Genomic DNA, 23337 nt, shown 5'->3' with positions numbered 1-23337 from the left:
ATGTAACAAAATGTGGAGAAAGTCAAGGGGTCTGAATACTTTCCGAAGGCACTGTGCATTCTACGATATGTTGTTGAAATGTTGAAGCTTCTTATGATAGCCTACTTCAAAACCAAATGGTACGTAGTCACAAAAGTAGATGGGGTGTATTTTTAACAAAAAATGAATGGAGCGAATTTGGAGCCCTGAGAGATTTTTAGGGGAGGGGGGAAAGGATGTTGAGCGCCAGAGCAGTGTGCAAAGACCACTCTGTAAACAATGAGTGGGATTTCCAACAGCTCAACTCCACTCACATACAGATATGGTCTGAGTAGGGATGGGGAAAACTGAAAATTAGCTGTTATTGGCAGAGAGGTTTGGAACTCTCTTTCTTATTGGTCTATTTTACTGCATGGTGATGTCACCATGGAAGGCCAAAACTTAATGTTCAAGTTTGGGATGGAAAGTAATCACATCTAAAGGAGCCTATTTTCTGTATGATTGTTTTGGAAAAATATAAAGTTCCTTGTAGGGTTGGCCACCCGTCTCCGTTTCCATGCATTATATTACCCCGAAGTGCTGTCCCCGACGCACGCACCAGTGGGAGAGCCCTCCGCGTGACGTCATGATCATGATCAAGATAAGCCTGGAGCTATATCACGGAGGCGAATGGTTTACGCTATAAAAAAGACTGTTACAGCCGAGAGGGATTCTTGTCGGAGCACAGAAGCAATTGCAAAGGGCGAAGAAATAGTCGTGATAGAACCGTTGGCACCAGCAGAGCCCAGCGCTCAACCCTTAGATATGCTCCTTGAGCCCTCTCCTGTCTCTCTTTATCTCTGTGTGTCAATTAATTTGTGCGCTCCAAGTCAAGTCAGATCGCACTCCATTGAAATGCGAGCATCAGAATAAAGACAGCGCACCTTCGATAGAGTGGACAGAGACACTGTGTGTGACAGTGTCAGACAGCGAGCAGGGGACAGAAGAGGAGCACCAGCCTGCGCAGGATGTGTTTGGAAAGCAGCTAAAACCGAGACAAATCATCGGGGACAGAGCTGCGCTGCTGCCCGCCTCTGGAGTCGCCTATAGTCTGGGGACAGAAACCTAAAATAAAATGGGCGCTGGCAGCGTGGACCTACTGGTCACTCTCCAGATCCTGCCCGGTTTCTTCTCCAACTGTTTGTTCCTTGCGCTCTACGACTCGGTGGTTCTGGTGAAGCGCCTAGTGTCCTTACTGAGCTGCTCGGGCGGCGGCGGGGGAGAGTGGCAGCGCATGCTGACCTCCGCAGGGCTCCGGTCCATATGGAACAGCTTCCTGCTGGATGCATATAAACAGGTAATGAACCATGTTGTATTGTCATACATATAAACTCACTGCAGGCTACGCTGTAGTTAGAGTTTGTGGTTATACTGTGAGTTGTAGGAACTTGTATTGTGGTATTGTATGCGCAACTCACCCACAGGTCTTGGGCATTGTGCCGGCAAAATAGTGTACTCTAAAAGAGTCAGAATGGCATCATGCATAAAAGTTGGTCAAAACCGCTTGAGCACACAACCTGGTCTCAGAGAATTTCGCATTATTCTTTATGTAATTGGGTCAAACTCTTTTTAGTATGATATGTTACGTTTCATATTGGTATGCATTAATTTTTGGATGTCCATCACCCATTTCGTATGATATGTTACGAATTACAATTAGTATTATATGTTACGAATTTGCAAAACGTACAATATTGTAATGACCTGGCTAGATCATAAATGATCAAATGTCCAGACAGAGGTTTGAGTTTACGAATTCCCGGTTTATTAACCAAACTCAACACAGGCTACAGTTTGGCCGTAGCCCACACCAAATAAATCAAGGATAACCGTAAAAAACAACGGTGACCATCTCTTGTTAAGACCAGACGTAAGAGAGAGAACAATGGCTAAGCATGGTCTTAAATTTGCGATGCTTCCCCCCCACCCCGTCGCCGCTCCACCAACCACCAGGATGCCCGGAACCAGAACATTCCAGGCATTCCCGTGGTTGGCAGACAGCAGGTTGACTGGCATGTTGGACCCAGCGAACACTAGGTACTGGTAAGTACAACACAACCAACGAACAGCATAACACATAATACACAGCTGTCTGTGCGGGTCGTTACACAGCCCCCCCACCACAAAGTCCCTCGTCCCAGAGGGAACAAACAAAGTCTCTGAAGCGACCCGGAGCTCTCCTTTGCCTGCGTGGCTGTGATGGTCGCAGAGTGTCCAGATGTGGAACAGGGGGCTCAGTCTGTGGCAGGGGGCTGCCCCTCTGGTGCCCAGGGGATGAAGGCAGGGACATGGGGTCAAGGATGAGGGAACGTGGAATACAGTCCCTGGCTCCGGGGAACCACGCAGTGACACAAGGAGGGAGTCTGGGTGAGTGGGCTGTCTTGAGCCTTGTCTGCGGCACCTGGGGGTTGGTGCTTGGGGAATGTCATTGCCAGAGAGGGGAATTGTGGGGGTCCCTGGGGTTTGGGGAGAAGAGGCCCCTCTGTAGGGGGCTAACCTGTCCTGGTGCAGTGCCACCTTTCTACCCCTGGGAGAAATCTTCACCCAGTACACAACCTCCCCTACCCTCTCCAGGACGCTGCAGGGCCCCACCCAGTGGCTGTCCAACTTGGGGCATCTGCCTTTCTTTCTCAGGGGGCTGTAGACCCAGACCAGCTCCCCAGCCACAAAGTGCCTTCCCCGGGTGTGCATGTCATAGTTTCTCTTCTGCCTCACCCCTGCATTCACCAGCTGCTCTCTGGCGAAGGTGTGGGTTGTCTCCGGGCATACTCTGGCCCCGGGGGAACAGGAGGGCTATCCAGGGGCCAACCAAACGCCATCTCTGCAGGGGTGTGGATCTCTTGAGGAGGGCAGGTGCAGGGGTGCGGATCGCTTGAGGAGGGCAGGCGTGCAGGAGGTGGAATCTTGGACAGCGGAGCGGCATGCCATGAGGACCATGGGCAGGTGCTTGTCCCAGTCACGCTGGTGTTTATCAGAGAATATGGCCAGCTGCTGTCCAAGCGTTTTGTTGAAGCGCTCCACAAGGCCATCACTTTGAGGGTGGAGAGGAGTAGTGCGGGTCTTGTGCACACCCAGCCTCTCACACATGGTGGCGAACACACATGACTCAAAGTTTCTGCCTTGGTTGCTGTGGATGGACTCCGCAGCTCCAAACCTGCTGAACATCCCTGCTGTCAGGGCGCCAACAATGGTTTCTGCCTCCTGGTCAGGCAGAGCAAAGGCCTTGGGCCATATTGTGAAATAGTCCATGGCCGTGATTACCCAGCGGTTTCCACTGTCCACTCCCACCCTCTCCATGGGAGCCCCAACTGGGACTGTTGGAGCTGAGCATGAGAACGGCCTGGAGGGCCCTTTCTCGCTGTGCAGTTGTCACAGCGGCGGCAAAAGCCCTCCACACCCCTCTTGTGCTGCCCCCAGTTAAAGCCCTGACGGAGGCGGCAGAGGGCTTTTGTGACCCCAAAGTGTCCAGTCCCCAACCCCCCATGAGTGCTTTGGCGCACAGCCTCCCGCAGTGCTTTTGGGACCACCACCTGCCACCTCTCTTCTCCCGTAGCTGGCTCTTTCCATGCCCGCTGTAGCACGCCATCTGCCAGCCGCAGTCTCTCAAACTTTGACCACAACCCTTTGGGCGCGAGTGAGAGCGCTGCCACCTCTTCCTACGGTGGCCTCAGCTGTGCCTCTACCCACTGGAGCACTGGCTGTAGGTCTATTTCCCACACCTGCTGCTGCCCCCATTCAGCCATTCTGCAGCTCACAGCAGACAGGCCCGCTCGCCCAACACACTGTGGCACAGACCCCCTCCTCCGCACACAGCTCTCTCTCATGGCCCCCTCGCCGCTTACAGTGGCGGCACCAGTCTGCAGTACATGGCCGACGGGACATGGTATCGGCGTTGGAGTGGCGTGTCCCTGCCCTGTGCACCACTGTGAAGTCGTACGGCTGAAGCTCCTCCAACCAGCGTGCAACCTGCCCCTCTGGCTCTTTGAAAGACATGAGCCACTGGAGAGCAGAGTGGTCAGTCCTTATAGTAAAAGGCAGGCCACCCAGGTAGTACTTGAAGTGTTTGATGGAAGCCACAACAGCGAGGAGCTCCCGCCGGGTGACACGCTCATGTTTGTTGAATGTTTTACTGAAGTGCGCCACCACTCTCTTCCCCTCTGGCCCCACCTGGGCCAGAACCCCACCCATGCCCACATTGTCAGCGTCTGTGTCCAGGATAAAGGGCAAGTTGAGGTCAGGGGGGCCTCAAACAGTGCACGTTTGAGGGTGTTGAAGGACTCCTCGCACTCCACTGTCCAAGTAAAGGCCTTGTTCTTTGGCGGCAGGCGGTTCAGGGGAGCAGCGACGTTTGGGAAGCCCCGTACAAACCTCCTGTATTTCGAGGCCAGGCCCAGGAACCTCTTCAGCTGATGCTGGTCAGTGGGGGTGGGCCAGTCTCGGACAGCCCCACTTTGTCCTCCATGGTGCTGATGCCTTCCTCCCCCTCTTGGTGGCCCAAGAAGGACATCTCTCTCCTCATGAAGTGGCACTTCTCAGAGTGGAGCTTCAGGCCTGCGGCAGACACCCTCTCCAGCACACGCCGTAGCGCCCCCAGGGCTGACTGGAAGGAGCTGCCATGGGCTAGGATGTCGTCGAGGTATACCAGACACTCCAGTCGGGGGATGCCATCCAGCACCCTGTCCATCAAATGCTCAAAAGTAGCTGGAGTGTTGCACAGGCCGAAGCACAGGACCTTGAACTGCCAATGTCCTCTGTTAGTGGAGAACACAGTTTTGGCTCTGGCTTCTGGGGAGAGGGGCACCTGCCAGTAGCCACTGCGGAGGTCTAGTGAGGAGAACCAGGAGGACCCCTAACCAGGTCCAGCGACTCATCAATGAGTGGTATGGGGTATGAGTCCTTCCTGGTTACCTCATTCAGCCGCCTGTAGTCCGCACAGAACCTCAGCTTGCCCCCCTTCTTAGGAACCATGATGACTGGTGCTGCCCAGGGGCTCTCTGAGGGCTCGATGAAGTCTGCCTGCTGCATCTCCAAAACAGCCTTGTCTGCCGCCTCCTGGTGTGCCAGCGGGATACGGCGGGGACGCATCTTGATGGGCCGAGCATCACCTGTGTCGATCTCATGTTGCACCAGATGAGTCTGACCCACCTCTTCCTCACTCAGCGCAAAGCTGTCTCTGAATTCAAACAGCAACTGCCACAACCGTTCCTGCTGCTAGGGGTCAAGACCAACACAGTTCCTCTTCCATATCTCCCTCACTGCAGACAGTGTCCTCTCCTCTCCCATCTGGGCTAGCTGGGCTGGGGGCGGGGGGCGTGGCCAGGGCTCATGGAGGGATGTGTCATGGAGGTAGCTGGGGGAATGTAACACACAACCTTGGGTGACAGAGGGGCTCGGGAAAAGTCACACACAGATGTGGGGGAGGGGGGGAAGACATGAGTCTCTGCTGCTTTAACTGTTGGAGTAAGGGGGTTGTTGGGTTGTGTGAATGTGACATTATGGGGGGCCATGGTGACTGCCGGCCCTCCCTGGAAGCTCAGTGTGCACCCATTTAGGTCTAACTGTCAGCCTGTGCTCCTAAGAAAGTCTAACCCCAGAATACAAGGGTCCTGCACAACCACCACCCACACAGGATGATGCACAGTCCTGCCCCCTACTGTCAGAGTCATTATTCCCTTCCCTTTTATGGGTGCCAGCTCACCTGTAACTGTGCAGAGCTGCACAGTTGTGGGCTCAAACTGAGTCGAACCTGGCACAACATTCGGCCTCACCAGGGTTACTGTGGACCGAGTGTCCACCAGGGCAGAGCAGGGCACCCCCTCCACTGTGACAGGGACATGACAAAAGTCCCCAACACAGGGCCGGCCCACCACAACAACAGGCTCCATCTGCTTGCACTCGTCTGCTTCTGGGGGACGTGGAGCCTCGCTCCCCTGTCCGTGCCGGTGAGCTCCTCCTGGCGATTGTGGTGGTTGGGAAAGAGAGCCAGGGGTCCGCACCTATGCGATTGTGGTGGTTGGGAAAGAGAGCCAGGGGTCCGCACCTATGCGGACCGAGCCATTTCCCTGAGCTCTGGGGGACATGGGGCAATTCCGGCGCAGATGGCCTGGCTGACCACACCCCCAGCAGACCATGGGACCAGGGCGAGTGTTGCGTGCCACCTGTAGCGACACAGCACGAATAAGTTCAGTCATTTTAGCCACCCATGCAGGTTGGGCCGCTCTGCCCCACAGCCCGCACAGTGGGTGTGTCTCCCTGCACCCCCACAGAAGCCCCAGCTGAAGCCCCAGCCCATACGAGCTCCCTCTCCAAAGCCATCTCCAAGGCTATCTGCAATGACTCAGGATGAGCCAGCTGGGTCTGTATGCGCAGTTCTGTAGAGAGAGCGCCTGTATGAACTTGTCCCGTGCTAGCTCGCTCTGCACGGAGGGGGGCATGCGAGCCCACCGAGAAAGGCTCTTAATGTCATTAGCTAGCACCCGTAGTGGCTCTCCAGGCTGCCTGTGTCTATTACTCAGTTCGGAGCGCAGCAGCACGGGCTGTACAGACTGTCCAAAGCACCTCCTCAGTGCTCCAACTAAAGCCCCATTATCGCATCTGTCCTCGGAGCTAATCAATATCAAACAGGACAGAGCATCATCCATGAGGCACAAAGCCAACTGCAGTGCCCTATCTTCATTCGACCACCCCCCAGAATGAGCTGACTGTTCAAATTGAGCATGAAAAGCTTCCCAATCCGTCTTACTGGAGTACTTCGCGGTCTTAACAGATACGGATGCAATCGGGGACTGGGCGCCACCATGTTTGTTTACATCTTGAGCCGCAGCCTCCTCGTCACGCAGCGTCGACGTCACCCCTTCGGTCCGCCCCCCAGAATCTTCGCGAAGCACAGTCGCAGAAGCACCCATTCCGCCTCAGCCGCCATCATTCTAGTGGTCACCCTCAAGCGGCCTCTGTGCGCCGATGCCCTGGCGATCTCCTCGGCCAGATCCTCCGACATCCATGCACACGTACCTCCTTGGCCATAATCGTCCCCTACCTCCACCTTCACTTTCGGATTCCCTCTAAGCATTTTCAACCCCCGTTCTCCACGTAACGTTAGCTAGCCACGGTAGTCAGCTAGCTAGCTGGCTAACTTTTATCCACGTTTTAACTTCTGACACAAATGTAATGACCTGGCTAGATCACAAATAAACAAATGTCCAGACAGAGGATTGAATTGACGAATTCCCAGTTTGTTAACCAAACTCAACACAGGCTACTGTCTGGCCGTAGCCCACGCCAAATAAATCAACGATAACCGTATAAAACAACCGTGACCATCTCTTGTTAAGACCAGAGGTAAGAGAGAGAACAACGTCTAAGCATGGTCTTAAGCTTGCGATGCTCCACCCCCCTGCCAAACCCTCCCCCCAGCCGATCCACCAACCATCAGGATGCCCGGCACCAGAACATTCCAGGCATTACCGTGGTTGGCAGATAACAGGTTGACTGGCATGTCGGACCCCGCAAACACTGGGTACAAGTACGTACAACACAACCAACGAACAGCATTACACATAACACAGAGCTGTCTGTGCAGGTCGCTACAATATGTTACGAATGTGCAAAATGTACAATATGTTACAAACATATGATATGCTACGAATTCTAGCTAGCTGGCTAGGTGGCTAATGTTAGCTAGGCTAGGGGTTAGGGTTAGGGGTAAGGGTTAAGGTTAGGGTCAAGTTTAGGAGTTAGGTTAAAGGGTGCGAGGAAGCGTTATCTAACATGCTAAGTAGTTGCAAAGTAGCTAAAAAGTAGTAAGTAGTTGAAAAGTTGCTAATTGGCTAAAATACTAAAGTTGTCTGTGATGAGATTCAAACTCGCAACCTTTGGGTAGCTAGACTTTCGCATTAAACGCCCACCCCTCCATCCCGACCAACCAACCAACCAACCAACCAACCTACGTTTTTGTCTTAAGTAACCATCTGTCTTATGTAACCATAACAAACATAACATATCATACAAATTTCAGTGTCCCAGATTTATATGTACTATGTTACGTTTAGTCTATGAGACCAGGCTGCAGCACAAAACGATCTAGCTAGGCATGCTTCTCTGTAACTCTTGCCATTACAAAAGCAGTGTATAGTTAATTTTGAAAGGACAATTATACTATTTCTGCATTACTGAATTCTTATCTTGCCATCTGAGACCATGTCCATGGGTCCCCTTGTTTAAATCAGCATGTTGTACTTTGATATCAAATCAAATGTAGGTTATCTGATCTAAAAAGTGATGAACTTTGGCCCCCAGACAGTCAAAACCCTGAGGGCCATTCACCCTCAGTTACTTGGAAATTCAGAGGTCTGGCATCTCCTAAATGTTACATTTTAACTCCCAAACCAAACAGACGCCGGTGTGTCAGTCCCAACCAGACACTAGGCATCAGGCAGGTAGCCAGGTACACGTGAGCTTTTACACAGATTATCTGACACATAGGCATTTTGATAGCCAGGTAAATGTACAGTATGGATTTGCACGTTTTACATGCATGAAACACATGCATCAAGCTAGTTACTAAAGAATGTGGTCGTCTAGTTTTGGGTAATTTGGTAGAGGATTCCCCCACCTCTCCCCTCTGCTCCCTTGTTGATAGTCTGATCCTCTGATGTATTATTGTCACGTTCCTCCTCTCTTTCTCTTACTCCTCTCTCCTTTCTTCCTGCCTCTCTCTCTCACTCCTTCTTTTTCCCTTTCTCATGCCCTCTCTCTCCCCCTCTCCCTGCATCTCTGTCGTTCAGTCCCTGGCTCTCTCTTACTCTGACATCACTCTCTCTCCTCTATCTGTTTCCACCTCTCTTTCTCCTCTCCTTCTCTCTCTCCCCTTCTTCCCTCTCTCTCCTGTCCCATGCTGTGTCTGCGTCTTCTACTCCTACTAAACAATAAATTGTTCTACCTTTTCCTGAACTCTCATGAGTCATGCCTAATCAGTGTTTTAGATCTGTCACGGGGAGGCAAGTTTGCAGTGTTCTAGTGGGGATTGAGATGGGGAGGCATCATGGGGAGGCAAGCACTTCTGTCCAGCACTCTCCATCCCGCTTTGATTATTGACTCTTGGCTTGGTTAATGTACACACACACACACACACACACACACACACACACACACACACACACACACACACACACACACACACACACAAACACACACTAGTAAAGCACGGGTTGACTCATAACCCGCAGTCCCCGCAGATATACGGGTGGGTTTTCCCTCTCTCATGCCCTCTCTCTTCCCATCACCCTACCTCTCTGTCGTTCAGTCCCTGGCTCTCTCTTACTCTGGCATCACTCTCTCTCCTCTATCTGTTTCCACCTCTCTTTCTCCTCTCCTTCTCTCTCTCCCCTTCTTCCCTCGCTCTCCTGTCCCATGCTGTGTCTACGTCTTCTACTCCTACTAAACAATAAATTGTTCTACCTTTTCCTGAACTCTCATGTGTCATGCCTAATCAGTGTCAGGCCTGTTAAAGAGTATTACAATGTTAGTGTCAAAAGGCTCTTACCACAACAACACTCACACTCATTTCAACTCTTAGGCTGCTGACTAAGTGGATGAAACGGACTTGGGGAAGTCTATCATGTGCACTGGTCAATTCAATACACCTAATCACTTACTGATGTAAAATACCTAAAACGGACGTTGCCTCCAAAATGAAGATTTACAGTGTTCTAGATCTGTCATGGGGAGTGTTTGCTGTGTTCTAGTGGGGATTGAGATGGGGAGGCATCATGGGGAGGCAAGCAATTCTGTTCAGCACTCTCCATCTCACTTTGATGAATGACTCTTGGCTTGGTTAATGTACACACGCACACACACACACTAGTGATGCGCGGGTTAACTCATAATCCGCAGTCCCTGTGGATATGCGGGTGGGTTTAGGGTCATGACATATTGTGTGGCTGAATGGCGGGGGGGGGGCGACTTACAGTTAGTGAGTGCATACATTTTCATACTGGCCCCCCGTGGGAAACTAACCCACAACCCTGGCGTTGCAAGCGCCATGCTCTACCAACTGAGCTACAGGGGACTACATGTTATTCAATAATTTCATCCAAACTGCTCGCACGCGTCAACAATAGTCTGCGTAGCCAGGCGCTAAAATAGAACTTGGTTCTATTTTAGACACTTAAAGCACTGCAAGTCCCGCCACTCTCCCATCTCCTCATTGGTTTTTAGGAGCAAATAGGTTTCCCCTTTTATCTGTTGATTAATTGTCAGAGTAAAGAACACATGATTTTGTGTGACTTAAAATGGGTCAAAATTCTACAAAGATCCAGCAAAAAAAAAAGGACCTTGTACATTTCAGGTAAAATAACAACCCAGTGTTTATATCCCAGGACAAAAAATAGCTAGTAACAGCAAGCCAGCTAGCTAGCATGAATGTTTTAAATATGTTTTGACCTGTCCCCAACTTAATATCCACTACCGGTCAAATGTTTTAGAACACCTACTCATTCAAGGGTTTTTCTTAATTTTTTACTATTTTCTACATTGTAAAATAATAGTGAAGACATCAAAACTATGAAATAACACATATGGAATCATGTAGTAACCAAAAAAGTGTTAAACAAATCAAAACATATTTTATATTTGAGATTCTTCAAATAGCCACCCTTTGCTTTGATGACAGCTTTGCACACTCTTGGCATTCTCTCAACCAGCTTCATGAGGTAGTCACCTGGAATGCATTTCAATTAACAGGTGTGCCATGTTAAAAGTTAATTGAGCCAATCAGTTGTGTTGTGACAAGGTAGGGGGGTATACAGAAGATAGCCCTATTTGGTAAATGACCATGTCCACGTTATGGCAAGAACAGCTCAAAGAGAAACGACAGTCCATCAAATCAAATCAAATGAAATTGTATTTGTCACATACATGTGTTTAGCAGATGTCATAGCGGGTGTAGCTGAATGCTTGTGCCTCTAGCTCCGACAGTGCAGTAATATCTAACAATTTCACAACATATACCCAATACACAACAAAAAAGTAAGGAATGGGATTTAAGAATATATACATATATGGACAAGCAATGACAGAACGGCATGGACTAAGATACAGAAGAATATTATAGAATAGAATGCAGTATATACATATGAGATGAGTAGTGCAAGATATGTAAACATTATTAAAGTGACTAGTGTTCCATTTCTTAAAGTGGCCAGTGATTTCAATAAGCAGCAGCAGCCTCTAATGTGCTAGTGATGGCTATTTAACAGTCTGATGGCCTTGAGATAGAAGTTGCTTTTCATTCTCTCGGTCCCAGCTTTGATGCACCTGTACTGACCTCGCCTTCTGGATGATAGCGGGGTGAACAGGCAGTGGCTCATGTGGTTCATGTCCTTGATTATCTTTTTGGCCTTCCTGTGACATCGGGTGCTGTATGGGTCTTGGAGGGCGGGTAGTTTGCCCCCGGTAATGCGTTCGGCAGACCGCACCACCCTCTGGAGAGCCCTGCGGTTGTGGGCGGTGCAGTTGCCATGCCAGGCGGTGATACAGCCCGACAGGATGCTCTCAATTGTGCATCTGCAAAGGTTTGTGAGGGTTTTAGGTGATAAGCCTCCTGAGGTTGAAGAGGCTCTGTTGCGCCTTCTTCACCACACTGTCTGTGTGGGTGGACCGTTTCAGTTTGTCGGTGATGTGTACGCCAAGGAACTTGAAGCTTTCCACCTTCTCCACTGCGGTCCCGTCTATGTGGATAGGGGGGTGCACCCTCTGCTGTTTCCTGAAGTCCATGATCATCTCCTTTGTTTTGTTGATGTTGAGTGAGAGGTTATTTTCCTGGCACCACACTCCCTGAGCCCTCACCTCCTCCCTGTAGGCGGTCTCGTCATTGTTGGTAATCAAGCCTACTACTGTTGTGTCGTCTGCAAACTTGATGATTGAGTTGGAGGCATGCTTGGCCACGCAGTCATGGGTGAACCGGGAGTACAGGAGGAGGCTGAGCACGCATCCTTGTGGGGCCCCAGTGTTGAGGATCAGCAAAGTGGAGATGTTGTTTCCTACATTCACCACCTGGGGGGCGGCCCGTCAGGAAGTCCAGGAGCCAGTTGCACAGGGCGGGGTTCAGACCCAGGGCCTCGAGCTTAATGATGAGCTTGGAGGGTACTATGGTGTTGAATGCTGAGCTATAGTCAATGAACAGAATTCTTCCTCTTGTCCAGATGGGATAGGGCAGTGTGCAGTGTGATGGCAATTGCATCGTCTGTGGATCTATTGGGGCGCTAAGCAAATTGAAGTGGGTCTAGGGTGACAGGTAAGGTAGAGGTGATATGATCTTTGACTAGTCTCTCAAATCACTTCATGATGACAGAGGTGAGTGCTACAGGTCGATAGTTGTTTAGTTCAGTTACCTTTGCTTTCTTGGGTACAGGAACAATGGTGGCCCTCTTGAAGCATGTGGGAACAGCAGACTGGGAAAGGGAGATATTGAATATGTCCATGAACACACCAGCCAGCTGGTCTGCGCATGCTCTGAGGACGCGGCTAGGGATGCCGTCTGGGCCGGCAGCCTTGCGGAGGTTAACATGCTTAAATATCTTAATCACGTCGGCCATGGAGAAGGAGAGGCCACAGTCCTTGGTAGTGGTCCTCGTCAGTGGCACTGTGTTATCCTCAAAGCGGGCGAAGAAGGTGTTTAGCTTGTCTGGAAGCGAGACGTCGGTGTCGGCTACGTGGTTGGTTTTCTTTTTGTAGTCCGTGATTGTCTGTAGACCCTGCCACATACGTCTCGTGTCTGAGCCGTTGAATTGCGACTCCACTTTGTCTCTATACTGATGTTTTGCCAGTTTAATTGCCTTGCAGAGTGAGTAGCTACACTGTTTGTATTCTGCCATATTCCCAGTCACCTTGCCATGATTTATTTCTTTCAGCATCTTGACAGAATGCAAATGCAAAGTTAGATACCGTCTGTAAAGGTGCTATTTTTATCAGCATCATAAAAGCTGATTGTATTTCATCCACATAAAATATGCATCGAAGCCGAACTGAAATCTTACAAGGAACATGATTTTCACAGCTTTAACAAACGGTCAAATTGATGTCATTTGAAAATGTTGCACAGAAAGTCTTTCCTGTTTTTTGTTGTTGAGTTATTGCATTTTCTCCCCGGTCCCTAAACGTCTTTGCTCTGTGAAAGAAGCAGAGATCACAGAGAAAACTTTACCGATGTCAACTAGATTGAAGCATTAATTCTATCGATTTATGACATTCTGGTGAGCAAGAGTTTATTTAGTCTTCAAGCGCAACATATAATGACAGAAGAGAAGCTGCATGTGTCTAATTATAAACAAGTTGACTAACACATAGCCTACCAAATTGTCGGAATATAAGCACAAACATATCTAAATCAGTCCCCCAAAAAATCCTGCAACGTCTGTCAAAAAATTGTTCCGCAATCTCTGACTGTAGCCTACAGCGCATTTTCCATATTATTGGGTTAGGTTCGGGTTAGGGTCAGGGTCAGGTTAGGGTCAAATTTTCACTTTGTCACATATACAGTGCCCTCAGAAATTATTCACACCCTTTGACTTTTTCCATATTTTGTTGTGTTACAGCCTGGATTTATAATGGGTTAAATTGAGATTTTGTGTCACTGGCCTAAACACAAAACCCAATAATGTCAAAGTGGAATTGTGATTTTATAAATGTTTACAAAAAAAGCTGAAATGTCTTGGGTCAATAAGTATTCAACCCCTTTGTTATGGCAAACCTAAATAAGTTCAGGAGTAAAAATGTGCTTAACATCAGTCAAGCAGTGAATTTCAAACACAGATTAACAGAGTGAAAAGAAGGAAGCCTGTACAGAATACACATTTTCCAAAACATGAAAATAGCCCATATAAATATATGTAGCCTTAGAAATAAGGTTCATGAAATCAATAACTTGCTAACATCAGATACAATTCATGTATTAGCCATTTCTGAGACTCACTTAGATAATTCATTTGATGATACAGCAGTAGCAATACAAGAATATAAAATCTATAGAAGTGACAGAAATGCTTATGGGGAAGGTGTTGCTGTATATATACAGAGCCATATCCCTGTAATGCTTAGAGAAGATCTTATGTCAAGTGTTATTGAAGTGTTGTGGTTGCAGTTTCACTTGCCACATCTACAGCCTTTTCTATTGGTGTGTTGCTATAGGCCACTAAGTGTGAACAGTCAGTATTTAAATAATTTGTGTGAAATGCTTGATAGTGTACAGTGAGGGAAAAAAGTATTTGATCCCCTGCTGATTTTGTACATTAGCCCACTGACAAAGAAATGATCAGTCTATAATTTTAATAGTAGGTTTATTTGAATAGTGAGAGACAGAATAACAACAAAAAAATCCAGAAAAACACATGTCAAAAATGTTATAAATTGATTTGCATTTTAATGAGGGAAATAAGTATTTGACCCCCTCTCAATCAGAAAGATTTCTGGCTCCCAGGTGTCTTTTATACAGGTAACGAGCTGAGATTAGGAGCACACTCTTAAAGGGAGTGCTCCTAATCTCAGCTTGTTACCTGTATAAAAGACACCTGTCCACAGAAGCAATCAATCAATCAGATTCCAAACTCTCCACCATGGCCAAGACCAAAGAGCTCTCCAAGGATGTCAGGGACAAGATTGTAGACCTACACAAGGCTGGAATGGGCTAAAATACCATCGGCAAGCAGCTTGGTGAGAAGGTGACAGCAGTTGGTGCGATTATTCGCAAATGGAAGAAACACAAAATAACTGTCAATCTCCCTCGGCCTGGGGCTCCATTCAAGATCTCACCTCGTGGAGTTGCAATGATCATGAGAACGGTGAGGAATCAGCCCAGAACTACACAGGAGGATCTTGTCAATGATCTCAAGGCAGCTGGGACCATAGTCACCAAGAAAACAATTGGTAACACACTACGCCGTGAAGGACTGAAATCTTGCAGCGCCCGCAAGGTCCCCCTGCTCAAGAAAGCACATATACAGGGCCGTCTGAAGTTTGCCAATGAACATCTGAATGATTCAGAGGAGAACTGGATGAAAGTGTTGTGGTCAGATGAGACCAAAATGGAGCTCTTTGGCATCAACTCAACTCGCCGTGTTTGGAGGAGGAGGAATGCTGCCTATGACCCCAAGAACACCATCCCCACCGTCAAACATGGAGGTGGAAACATTATGCTTTGGGGGTGTTTTTCTGCTAAGGGGACAGGACAACTTCACCGCATCAAAGGGACGATGGACGGGGCCATGTACCGTCGAATCTTGGGTGAGAACCTCCTTCCCTCAGCCAGGGCATTGAAAATGGGTCGTGGATGGGTATTCCAGCATGACAATGACCCAAAACACACGGCCAAGGCAACAAAAGAGTGGCTCAAGAAGAAGCACATAAAGGTCCTGGAGTGGCCTAGCCAGTCTCTAGACCTTAATCCCATAGAAAATCTTAATGACTTGGAGAAGCTCTGCAAAGAGGAGTGGGACAAAATCCCTCCTGAGACGTGTGCAAACCTGGTGGCCAACTACAAGAAATGCCTGACCTCTGTGATTGCCAACAAGGGTTTTGCCACCAAGTACTAAGTCATGTTTTGCAGAGGGGTCAAATACTTATTTCCCTCATTAAAATGCAAATCAATGTATAATATTTTTGACATGCATTTTTCTGGATTTTGTTGTTGTTATTCTGTCTCTCACTGTTCAAATAAACCTATCATTAAGATTATAGACTGATCATGTCTTTTTCAGTGGGCAAACGTACAAAATCAGCAGGGGATCAAATGTTTTTTCACTCACTGTATGTGATGTAAACAGAGAGATCTACTTTCTTGGGGACCTGAATATTGACTGGTTTTCGTCAAGCTGTCCGCTCAAGAGGAAGCTTCTTACTGTAACCAGTGCCTGTAATCTGGTTCAGGTTATTAATCAACCTATCAGGGTGTTTACAAACACTACAGGAACAAGATCATCCACATGTATCTATCACATTTTTACTAATACTGTAGAACTTTGTTCTAAAGCTGTATCCGTACACATTGGATGCAGTGATCACAATATAGTGGCTATATCCAGGAAAGCCAAAGTTCCAACAGCTGGGCCTTAAATAGTGTATAAGAGATCATACAAAAGATTTTGCTGTGACTCATATGTGGATGATGTAACAAATATTTGTTGGTCTGATGTGATTAATAAGGAGCAACCAGATGCTGCACTTGATGAATTTATGAAATTGCTTCTTCCAATTATTGATAAACATGCACCTGTTAGGAAACTGACTGTCAGAACTAAGGCTCCATGGATTGATTTTTTAAAACTGTATGGTTGAAAGAGATGGGGCAAAAGGAGTGTCTAATAAGTCTGGCTGCACATCTGACTGTTTGACTTACTGCAAATTGAGAAATGATGTGACTAAACTCAACAAAAAGAAGAAGAAACTGTATTATGAAGCCAAGATCAATGATATAAAGAAAAACTTTGGAGTACTTTAAATGAAATTATGGGTAGAAAGACAAATTCAACTCCATCTTTCATTGAATCAGACGGCTTATTCATCACAAAACCATTTGATGTTGCCAATTATTTTAATGATTACTTCATTGGCAAAGTGGGCAAACTTAAGCAGGAAATGCCAACATTGAACAGTGAGCCATCATATTCATGCATAAAAAAACAAATAATGAAAGAAAAGCATTACAAGTTTGAATTTTGTAAAGTTAGTGTGGGAGAGGTGGAAAAATTATTGTTATTATCAATAATGACAAACCTCCTTGCTTAGATGGAAAGCTACTGAGGATGGTAGCTGACTCTATAGCCACACCTATCTGTCATATCTTTAATCTGAGCCTAGAGGAAAGTCTTTGTCCTCAGGCCTGGAGGGAAGCCAAAGTAATTCCGCTACCCAAGAATGGTAAAGCGACCTTTACTGGTTCTAACAGTAGACCTATACGCTTGCTGCCAGCTCTTAGCAAACTGTTGGAAAAAAATGGTGTTTGACCAAATACAATGCTATTTCTCTGTAAACAAATTAACAACAGACTTTCAACATGCTTATAGGGAAGGGCACTCAACATGTACTGCACTGACACAAATGACTGATGATTGGTTGAAATAAATTGATAATAAAAAGATTGTGGGAGCTGTACTTTTAGATTTCAGTGCAGCCTTTGATATTATTGACCATAACCTGTTGTTGAAAAAACGTATGTGTTATGGATTTTCAACCTCTGCCATATTGTGGATTCAGAGCTATCTATCTAATAGAACTCAAATAGTTTTCTTTAATGGAAGCTTCTCTAATGTCAAACATGTAAAGTGTGGTGTACCACAAGGCAGCTCTCTAGACCCTCTACTCTTTTCTATTTTTACCAATGACCTGCCACTGGCATTAAACAAAACATGTGTGTCCATGTATGCTGATGATTCAACCATATACGCATCAGCAACCACAGCTAATGAAGTCACCGAAACCCTTAACAAAGAGTTGCAGTCTGTTTTGGAATGGGTGGCCACTAATAAACCTGAACATCTCTAAAACTAAGAGCATTGTATTTGGTACAAATCATTCCCTAAGTTCTAGACCTCAGCTGAATCTGGTAATGAATGGTGTGACTGTTGATCAAGTTGAGGAGACTAAATTACTTGGCGTTACCTTAGATTGTAAACTATCATGGTCAAAACATATAGATTCAATGGTTGTAAAGATGGGGAGAGGTCTGTCCGTAATAAAGAGATGCTCTGCTTTTTTGACACCACACTCCAAAAAGCAAGTTCTGCATGCTCTAGTTTTGTCTAATCTTGATTATTGTCCAGTCGTGTGGTCCAGTGCTGCAAGGAAAGACCAAGTTAAGCTGCAGCTGGCCCAAAACAGAGTCATCTTACCAAGATGACATTGAAGGTTCCTGATTAACTTAATTATAGTTTTGACTTAAATCGGCTTTAGAATCTATGGCAAGACTTAAAAATGGCGGTCTAGCAACGATCAACAACCAAGAGCTTGAAGAATAAGAATAATATGCAAATATTGTACAATCCAGGTGTGCTCTTAGAGAGTTACCCAGAAAGACTGAGCTGTAATCGCTGCCAAAGGTGATTCTAGGGGATTGAATACTTATGTAATCAAGATATATTTGTGTTTTATTTTTCATATTCTTTCTTTTACAAATGTTAGAATTTTTATCTCCACTTTGACATTACAGAGTATTTTGTGTAGATCGTTGACAAAAATGTACAATGAAATCAATTTTAATCCCACCTTGTAACACAACAAAATGTGGAAAAAGTCTAGGGGTGTGAATACTTTCTGAAAGCACTGTAGGCCTAGTCAGGCGGTTGCGGGCGGGTGCGGGTGAACACTTGAAAAATAAAAGGAGAGCCTCACACTCTAGGAGCTCAGATGCAATAATTTAATGGGTGCGGGTGAACAAACAGCTGACCCACGCACCACTAACACACACACACACATTCACTCATTCTTGAGGCTTGACCTGATTGACAGCTTTGTGCACTTGTTATTCTCAGTGAGGTCAATGTGCAAGTTTCCATTAAGTCCTGTCGAGCACTTGACACCTCACAACGTGTCAAGCATTATTTAGTGTTTTGTGTGTGTGTGTGTGCGTGGTTGTGGGCATGTGCGTACGTGTGTGTACGAGTGTGTATGTATGAATGTACAGTATACAGTTGAAGTCGGAAGTTTACCTACACTTATGTTGGAGTCATTAAAACTCGTTTTTCAACCACTCCACAAATTTCTTGTTAACAAACTATAGTTTTGGCAAGTCGGTTAGGACATCTACTTCGTGCATGACACAAGTCATTTTTCCAACAATTGTTTACAGACAGATTATTTCACATATAATTCACTGTATCACAATTCCAGTGGGTCAGAGGTTTACATACACTAAGTTGACTGCCTTTAAACAGCTTGGAAAATTCCAGAAAATGATGTCATGGCTTTAGAAGCTTCTGATAGGCTAATTGACATAATTTGAGTCAATTGGAGTTGTACCTATGGATGTATTTCAAGGCCTACCTTCAAACACAGTGCCTCTTTGCTTGATATCATGGGAAAACCAAAAGAAATCAGCCAAGACCTCAGAAAAAAAATTGTAGACCTCCACAAGTCTGGTTCATCCTTGGGAGCTATTTCCAAACGCCTGAAGGTACCACGTTCATCTGTACAAACAATAGTACACAAGTATAAACACCATGGGACCACGCAGCCGTCATACCGCTCAGGAAGGAGGTGCGTTCTGTCTCCTAGAAATGAACGTACTTTGGTGCAAAAAGTGCAAATCAATCCCAGAACAACAGCAAAGGACCTTGTGAAGATGCTGGAGGAAACAGGTACAAAAGTATCTATATCCACAGTAAAACGAGTCCTATATCGACATAACCTGAAAGGCTGCTCAGCAAGGATGAAGGCACTGCTCCAAAACCGCCATAAAAAAGCCAGTCTACGGTTTGCAACTGCACATTAGGAAAAAGATCGTACTTTTTGGAGAAATGTCCTCTGGTTTGATGAAACAAAAATAGAACTGTTTGGCCATAATGACCATCGTTATCTTTGGAGGAAAAATGGGGACGCTTGCAAGCCGAAGAACACCATCCCAACCGTGAAGCACGGGGGTGGCAGCAGCATGCTGTGGGGATGCCTTGCTGCAGGAGGGACTGGTGCACTTCACAAAATAGATTGCATCATGAGGAAGGAAAATTATGTGGATATATTGAAGCAACATCTCAAGACATCAGTCAGGAAGTTAAAGCTTGGTCGCAAATGGGTCTTCCAAATGGACAATGACCCCAAACATACTTCCAAAGTTGTGCCAAAATGGCTTAAGGACAACAAAGTCAATGTATTGGAGTGGCCATCACAAAGCCCTGACCTCAATCCTATAGAACATTTGTTGGCAGACTGAAAAAGCATGTGCGAGCAATGAGGCCTACAAACCTGACTCCGTTACACCAGCTCTGTCAGGAGGAATGGGCCAAAATTCACCTAACTTATTGTGGGAAGCTTGTGGAAGGCTACCAGAAACGTTTGACCCAAGTTAAAGAATTTAAAGGCAATGCTACCAAATACTAATTGAGTGTATGTAAACTTCTGACCCACTGGGAATGTGATGAAAGAAATAACATTTGAAAGAAATAATTCTCTCTACTATTATTCTGACATTTCACATTCTTAAAATAAGGTGGTGATCCTAACTGACCTAAGACAGGGAATTTTTACTAGGATTAAATGTCAGGCGTTGTGAAAAACTGAGTTTAAATGTATTTGGCTAAGGTGTATGTAAACTTCTGACTTCAACTGTATATTATTGTGCCTGGTCTTGATTGACTGTCAAAACCAAACTTCTCTTTTCTTTTAGAAAGACTGTTAATCTCAATACAAACAGTTGATAACCAACCTCTCTTTCTCTCTTCCTCCCTCCTCTCCTTCCTCTCCCATGCAGGTTAAACTGGGCAGTGAAGCACCCAACTCCAAAGTGGTCAAGGTTCCTGGTAGCTTCCGGCGGCGGAGCAGCTTGACCACCACCACAGGCCCTCATCCCGGGGACGAGTGCCGCTTGCTGGACTTTGAGTCGTCGGACCGCCCTCTGGTGGTAAACTTCGGCTCGGCCACCTGACCCCCCTTCATCAGCCACCTGCCCGCCTTCCGGCGGCTGGTGGAGGAGTTCTCAGACGTGGCCGACTTTTTGCTGGTCTACATCGACGAGGCGCACCCCTCGGACGGCTGGGTGGCGCCCGCCATGGGCCCGCGCTCCTTCGAGGTCAGGAAACACCAGTCACTCGAGGAGAGGGTGGTGGCGGCCAAGAAGCTAATTGAGTCCTTCAGCCTGCCATCTCAGTGCCAGCTGGTGGCCGACTGTATGGACAACAATGCTAATGTGGCCTACGGCGTGTCCAATGAGAGGGTGTGCATCGTGCAGAGGAGGAAGATCGCCTACCTAGGAGGGAAGGGACCCTTTTTCTACAACCTGAAGGATGTGAGGCAGTATCTGGAACAGAGCTCGGGCAAGAGATAGTGCCAGACAGAGAGGAAGAGATGCCTCTAGTTCTATGAACAACTGAACGGCTGAAAAAGAGAAAGAGAGAACATTTATTTTTGTATAAAAGGAGAATAAAAGGGAGGTGAGGTGCTTTCAAAACTGGACAGGCAACGCTCAGAACAGAACATGTCACAGGTTCTAAGGTTCCGAAGTTCCAAATCTCATGAACTTCCTTTCTGGAAGGAGACCAACTTTCCACTAGAACACAACAGAACAGAACCAATAGACTTAAGAGCATGGACTGATGCTCTGCTACCTATGTTAGTAGGTTGACTAAAAGAAGAGACTGAAAAGGTTAACCGCTGACACGCTTTATCAATACCTTCATCCCCATTTGCTAATCTTGAATAAGTTCTCTAGTTACAGTCCACATTAGCTTCTAACCTGGCAACTTTCAAAAATGAAAACCAAATTACTGAACAGAGTAGAAAGCACAAGTACCCAACTATATATAAATATATAAAATATTATATTAATTTATTTATGTGGTTTTTAATGCTGATGTTTGTTTTTACACCATGGTAATATTTTGTATGCCGATGCACTTGTAAAGTTTTTTATTTAAGAAGACAGTGTGTCATACTCCCCTTCTGTCTGTATGAGGGGGTGTTACAACACTATTCATAACCACATTAGAGTAGACTGCTTAGAACCATCTAGACTCAGACACTTCCTAGTACATCCTTCATGTTACAACACCACCTAGAAAACAGAGGTTAGCGCTGTATCGATCTCCTCCATATTGTCGTTTTAACCTGACAGACGATGCGAGAGGTAGAGAAGGAGAGAGGGAGGAAAGTGAGCCGGAGAGCAAAGCACAGTATCAAGAGCATGTTAGCCAGAAACAGAGGCAGAATGTGTACTGTAGTTAGCACCAAGGCTACGTAGCTAGCTAGCTGTAATCCCAGGGCTACTTGCTGTTGGTGATGGTTTGTGTTAGCGATGTTGGTTAGCGATGAGGCAGGGGTGTACAGAGATGTAATGGGTTGAGGGAGATGGCCATGTCTCCAAGACCTGAGGTGAGTTTCCTGAAAGCTTTATGGCTAACGTGGTACTTAATTTCTCTTGACAACCCAGACATACGCCACGTGTAGAACATCAAACATTAAATGTACAATTGGTGCTCTCATGGTTGAGTTGTCAAGATAAACAAAGTGCCTCATTCACCATGAAGCTTTTGGGACACTGAGCTCTAAGGTGCGTGGCAGGAGTTGAGACGCTACGGACAGGTGGTGTCTAGATGGCTTAAGAAGGTATTTCAGAAGGGGTGTGTGTCAGTTGTATGGTGTGATGTGACTGAAGAGGTTTTTAGTTGTCCATGGGACAGACAGGCAGACAGACAGACATTTGGTTTGGGTCAAGACGGGGCTGGTGTGAGAATGAAAACCACTGACTAAAGGGTTACTGACTCTGTTTGTGGTCGGATGACAGACCTCACCTCCCTGACGTAGACTCAAACCAACACGTCTTTTAACAACATCAAACCATCCAACATTCGCAAACAATTTCTAGGAGAGGTCCATAAACTGATGTCCCCCCCGTCTTCATCCATATGATGCTATCTCAATCCTGTGTAGTACTGCTTTTCTAAAAATACAGGAGAGTAGAGGAGGGACCGAAAGTAAAATAAAGTTGTTGCCGCTGACTGTTATTTGCTACTCTGTGATTTGTGATTTCTTTCTGTGTGAGTGCTGATGGTGTGTAGGTGAGAGAGAGAGAGAGAGAGAGAGAGAGAGAGAGAGAGAGAGAGAGAGAGAGAGAGAGAGAGAGAGAGAGAGAGAGAGAGAGAGAGAGAGAGAGAGAGAGAGAGAGAGAGAGACTGAAAGAATAGAACTGTCCAAAGCAGCTGTTTTTTTTATCTCAATATTGAATCCTTTCTGGATAACAATTAAGTACCTTACTGTAATTGTTTTCAATAAAATAAAATAAAAGTAACAGAAATAGCTTCTTAGCAAATAGCAATTTCTCAATCAAGAATTTTGCTAGGACTTTCTAGTAGTGGTGGAGTGGGGAGGGGAAAACTCAAAACTAGCTGTTATTGGATTCGGCTATTTCAGCCACACCCGTTGCTAACAGGTGTATAAAATCGAGCACACAGCCATGCACTCCATAGACAAACATTGGCAGTAGAATGACCCGTACTGAAGAGCTCAGTGACTTTCAACATGGCACCGTCATAGGATGTTACCTTTCCAACAAGTCAGTTCGTGAAATTTCTGCCCTGCTAGAGCTGTCCCGGTCAACTGTAAGTGATGTTATTGTGAAGTAGA

At 46.5% G+C, this 23337-nt stretch overlaps 1 protein-coding gene across 1 annotated transcript; it reads left to right on the top strand.

The window, feature by feature from the left end:
• The first annotated feature begins 655 nt into the window (after positions 1-655).
• dio2 (iodothyronine deiodinase 2) lies at positions 656-22718 on the top strand. The gene is made up of 2 exons (XM_041848282.2): positions 656-1315; positions 20471-22718. Exons 1-2 carry the CDS (start codon positions 1094-1096, stop codon positions 21041-21043), a joined length of 795 nt encoding a protein of 264 aa, XP_041704216.1. The 5' UTR covers positions 656-1093; the 3' UTR covers positions 21044-22718.
• Positions 22719-23337: the final 619 nt, after the last annotated feature.

This window comes from Coregonus clupeaformis, chromosome 25, assembly GCF_020615455.1.
Source record: "Coregonus clupeaformis isolate EN_2021a chromosome 25, ASM2061545v1, whole genome shotgun sequence".
NCBI classification, from domain to species: Eukaryota; Metazoa; Chordata; class Actinopteri; order Salmoniformes; family Salmonidae; genus Coregonus; species Coregonus clupeaformis.
Note: the sequence above shows the minus strand (reverse complement) of the source record. Positions and strands in the feature narration are given on the sequence as shown.